Genomic DNA, 4566 nt, shown 5'->3' on the forward strand with positions numbered 1-4566 from the left:
TCCTGGAGCCCCTTGAGGGACTGGAAGGGGCTCCAAGGTCTCCCCGGAGCCTTCTCTTCTCCAGGCTGAACCCCCCCAACTCTCTCAGCCCCCCCTCACAGCAGAGGGGCTCCAGCCCTCCCAGCATCTCCATGTCCCTCCTCTGGCCCCATCCAACAGCTCCATGTCCTTCTGCTGTTGGTGGCCCCAGAGCTGGAGGCAGCACTGGGTGGGTGGGGGGTGTCTCCCCGGAGTGGAGCAGAGGGGCAGAATCCCCCCCCCCCAGGTAAAGAAGCTGTTCCCATCCAGCAGCAGGTTCATTAGATGTTGCAGATCCTCCTTCCCAATCCTCAGCTTGTGCTGCCTTGGCCTGGGATGGGACAGTTGACACCAGTGAGATCAAAGAAACTGGGAGGAGGTTCATGTGGAGGAGGATTCCTGGGGCTGGGAGAGCCCGGACCGAGCAACAAGGCCCTGGCTCTGTCTGTCCCCCTCCCCCCGCGCTGCAGGAGGGGACTCGGGTGGGCACTGGGCTGTGGTGCAGCGGGTTCAAGGCGGGCTGAAGGGCTGTCACTGCCTGCAGTGCCAAGCTGCAAGGGATGGCAACGGCCTCGGCATCCTGGTGCCAGCAATGGCACGAGGACGGTGCTGGGGGCTCCTCCACCTGCAGTGACCCCCCATCGCGCTACCAGCTGCTTGTGGCTCTCAGGGCTCCCATGTCCTCCTGCTCTCCCGGGGTGCAGTGGGACCAACCCCCCCGGTCCTGTCCAGCACTCGCCGGGGCTGCAGGGGACAAAGCAGGACAACCCCCTCCACGGGGCTGCTTCAGGGGCAAAACTCTTAACATTTAAACTTTGGGGGTGCCCCCCACACACACTTCCCAAGAGGAGGGTGTCCAGGAGCAGCCGCTGGAGCAGCCGGGGATTTCCCTGGCCAGGTGAAGCACTGAGATTTAAATTAATTTCTAGCTTGTGGCTTCCCCCGGGATGTGTGTGCCACCAGCCCCCAGCGTTGCCGCACACACACCCCCCCCCAGCAGGAGGTGTTAATGGTGTTTATAGCCGAGGCTCCAGTTCAATTTTCCCCAATGAGGCCAATTCCTGCCTGTGAGGGAGCGCGGAGGAAGCGTTGCCGGAGGCGCCGGGGCTCTGCCAGCCCCACACACCCCCTCCCCTCTGGCCCCTGGACCCGGCTGCTCCCAGCTCAACCTGCAATCGATTCCTGATTTCCTTTTCCTCCCCCAATTCCTGCAGGGAGCTGGGGGTTCAGCAGGGGCCGGTAGCGATGCCGGAGTGTGGGGCAGAGCCTGGCACTCGCTGCCCGGGCCCTGCCTGCAGGTAGGACCTAGAAATAACCTCCTCCATGTGCTCACCTCCAGGAGCCAGAGCAGAGCAGCCCCATCCTCCTCCCCACGCGTCACTGCGTCTCCCCCTGGCCCCCTCCAGCCTCAGGGGCAGCGCTGGGCTCCAGCAGAGCTGGTGGCTGCCCCCAGGGCAGGGGCACCAGCCCCACATGGCCTGGGGGGGAGATGCAGTGAGCGGCGGGTGCTCCCGGCAGCGTGGGAGGGAGCCGGGTACATCCTCGTGGGGCCGGTTTCACGCTGCCACGACGCTCCCTCCCTCAGCAATTGGGATTCTCCCTCTTCCAGAGCCCATCCCTCCCCAGCCTCTTACCTTGCGGGAGCTGGAACCCCCCCAGCCCTGCCCACATCCCCCCTCTGCCTGTGGGGAGCGGTGGGGGATGAAACGACACTAAAATGAACCAGCCCCCTCCCGTGTGAGTATTTATTGGTTTGCAGTGCCTGCCTGGAGACCAGCACCCGGCCCCCGGCTCGGCGGTGGGGAGAGGGAGCGGAGCCCGCGGTCCCTCGCTATCCCCGGGGCCGGGGGGAGGCCAGGCGGCCACCCCGGCGCTATTTGGAGGTGGGGGTGCCCTGGCCGAGCTGCAGCAGAGAGTTGGTGGCGTAGTTCTGGAAGAGGGGCTGCAGGAACATGCCGACAGTGCCAAAGACACAGACAAAGACGAAGATCCACAAGAAGAGGCGGTCGATGACCATGGCCACGTACTTCCAGTCCTCGCTCACCTACGGAGGCCAAGAGAAAGGCTGGGTCAGGCCAGGGCCTCGGGCATCACCCAGTGCTGGATGTGCCGTTTCTGGCAGGACCGGGAGCTCCGCAGAGCCCCAAACCTGCTCCCTCAGCACTGCAGCTCCCAGCGCTGCCTGCCAGCTCGCCCGTGGGGCTCGCTGCCACCCGTGCTGCTGAGCCCGGGAAACTCATCTCCTCAGGGAGCTGAGCTGGGGGGTTGCAGCGTCCCCCGGCCCTGCAGCCCCAGCCAGGGCTGGCTCCGCCGAAATCTGCAGCCTCACGGAGCCGCGCAGGGTCAGGGCTCCCAGGAGACTCCCGGGATTCCAGAGCAGCCGATTCGGGCTGGAGCCGCAGTGGTGGGTTGGGGGCCCACTGCATGGGGGTCTGCAGGCATGGGCCTGGGCAGGGACCCCCTTAGTGCTTGTGCAAGTCCCTGCCTGCACGGGGGCGCGTGCTCTGCACCCCAGAACCCTGCCTGCACCCCGAAGCCCTGCCTGTACCCCACATCCCCTGCCCACACCCTGCAGCCCAGTCTGCATCCTGCAGCCCTGGCTGCACCCCGCATCCCCTGCCTGCACCTCAAATCCCCCACCTGTATCCCACAGCCCTTCCCGTGCCCCACATCCCCTGCCTGCACCTCAAATCCCCCACCTGTATCCCACAGCCCTTCCTGTGCCCCACATCCCCTGCCTGCAGCCCTTCCCGCACCCCACGTCCCCTGCCCGCACCCCAAATCCCTTGCCCACACCCTAAATCCCCTGCCTGCACCTCAAATCCCCCACCTGTATCCCACAGCCCTCCCCATGCCCCACATGCCCTGCCTGCAGCCCTTCCTGTGCCCTGCATCCCCTGCCTGCACCCCAAATCCCCTGCCCACACCCCAAATCCCCTGCCTGCACCTTGCAGTCCTGCCCGTACCCCTCAGCCCTGCCCGGGGCCCTGCCTGCCCTGACTCACGCTCTGGTCGTCGTCCTCGCTGCGCATGTGGTCGGCGATGAAGCGCACGCCATCCACCGCCTCCTCCAGCCCGCAGGCGCAGCTGCCCGCGGGGGCCGGCGCCTGCCCCTGCCGCTCCCGGTAGCTGTTGAGCCCCTCGGCCTTGGCCACCCCGGGGTTGGCGTAGCAGGCGCAGGCGCGGGCGCCGGCCCGGAGGAAGAGGGTGGCGGTGGCGGCGGCGGCGCGCTCCTGGGTGTGGCGGCGTTGGCGCAGGCGCTGGCGCGCGCAGTTCTGCCGCGGCTGCTTCATGAAGAGCAGCGCTGGGAGCTTGCGGAGGAAGAGGGTGCGGACCCAGGGGGGCATGGTGTGCGTGGTGGGCGAGCGGTGGTGCACGTTGAGGACACAGACGCTGGTGACGATGGAGAAGGTCACCAGCACCATGGTGAACATGAGGTACTTGCCCACCAGCGGCACATCCAGCGAGGTGGGTGGCACGATCTTGGAGATGAGCAGCAGGAAGACGGTGAGGGCGAGCAGGACGGAGATGCAGAGCGTCATCTTCTCGCCACAGTCGGACGGGAGGTAGAAGACGAGGATGGCCAGGGAGGTGATGAGGATGCAGGGGATGATGAGGTTGATGGTGTAGAAGAGCGGCTTGCGCCGGATGATGAAGTCGTAGGTGATGTCCACGTAGGTGGAGTCGTCGGGGTTCTCGTTGCGCCGGCCCGGCAGCGCCACGATGTCCCACTCGCCGCTGGGTGTGAAGTCATCCAGGCTGGCCACCTCGCTCTTCAGCACCAGGTCGATCTCGGTGCGGTCGTAGGTCCAGGAGCGGAACTTCATGGTGCAGTTTTGCTGGTCGAAGGGGAAGTGCTTCACCTCAATCTTGCACGCGCTCTTGTAGATGGCCGGCGGCAGCCAGAAGATGCTGCCGTCGTAGGAGATCACCGCGTTGGAGTAGAAGGAGACCTCGTACATCCCGTCGGCGCTGGGGTGAAGGGATGCGCTGTCAGCCCTGGCACCGCCCCGAGCCCCGGATGGGGTTGGGGCACGTGTGGCCTCCCCCCTCCCCCAAAAAAGAAAAACACCACCTACTTGTTGTAGAGCACCACATCGGGCAGCCAGATGTGCTTGGAGGGCAGACGGACCTTCTTCATGTTGTCAAAGTCCTCGGGCTTCCAGGTGAGGCGATAGTCCTCCCACTCCTGGGGACACACAGGCTCAGCCCGGCCATGGGTGGGGGCCCAGGGCAGGGTGGACATGGGGGTCCCACACAGGGTGCGAGGGGTGTCCCCAGGATGGGGGGGTGTCCTGGGACAGGGGAGCCCAGGGCAGGGTGGACATGGTGGGATCTGGCACAGGGTCCAGGGGGATCCTAAAGAAAGGGGTGGGGGCAGGATAGGGTGGACGTAGGGGTCTCACACAGAGTAGGGGGGGGTGCAGGGGAGACCCCAGGACAAGGTGGACATGGGAGGGTCCTTGGAGAGGGTGCAGTGGGGTCCCGGGGTATGGTGGACATGGGGGGGCCTGGGGCAGGGTGTATGGGGGGACCCCAGGACAGGGT

General features: G+C 66.0%; 1 protein-coding gene across 1 annotated transcript; it reads right to left on the reverse strand.

Annotated features, from left to right (window-relative positions):
- Positions 1 to 1749: 1749 nt before the first annotated feature.
- On the reverse strand, positions 1750 to 4365 carry CHRNB2 (cholinergic receptor, nicotinic beta 2). The gene is made up of 3 exons (XM_014961295.1): positions 4098 to 4365; positions 3024 to 3990; positions 1750 to 2062 (listed from the first exon to the last, which is right to left on the reverse strand). Exons 1-3 carry the CDS (start codon positions 4262 to 4264, stop codon positions 1892 to 1894), a joined length of 1305 nt encoding a protein of 434 aa, XP_014816781.1. The 5' UTR covers positions 4265 to 4365; the 3' UTR covers positions 1750 to 1891.
- Positions 4366 to 4566: the final 201 nt, after the last annotated feature.

Source organism: Calidris pugnax, unplaced genomic scaffold (genome assembly GCF_001431845.1).
Source record: "Calidris pugnax isolate Ruff unplaced genomic scaffold, ASM143184v1 scaffold371, whole genome shotgun sequence".
NCBI classification, from domain to species: Eukaryota; Metazoa; Chordata; class Aves; order Charadriiformes; family Scolopacidae; genus Calidris; species Calidris pugnax.

What these genes read in the sequence shown, in the direction of transcription:
- CHRNB2 (XM_014961295.1), bottom strand. Translation starts at nt 4,264, where the DNA reads ATGTCCACCCTGCCCTGGGCCCCCACCCATGGCCGGGCTGAGCCTGTG. An exon ending in GATGTGGTGCTCTACAACAA is followed by an intron (nt 3,991 to 4,097) that starts GTAGGTGGTGTT and finishes CCTTCACCCCAG; the next exon opens with CGCCGACGGGATGTACGAGG. An exon ending in GCGAGGACGACGACCAGAGC is followed by an intron (nt 2,063 to 3,023) that starts GTGAGTCAGGGC and finishes TGGCCTCCGTAG; the next exon opens with GTGAGCGAGGACTGGAAGTA.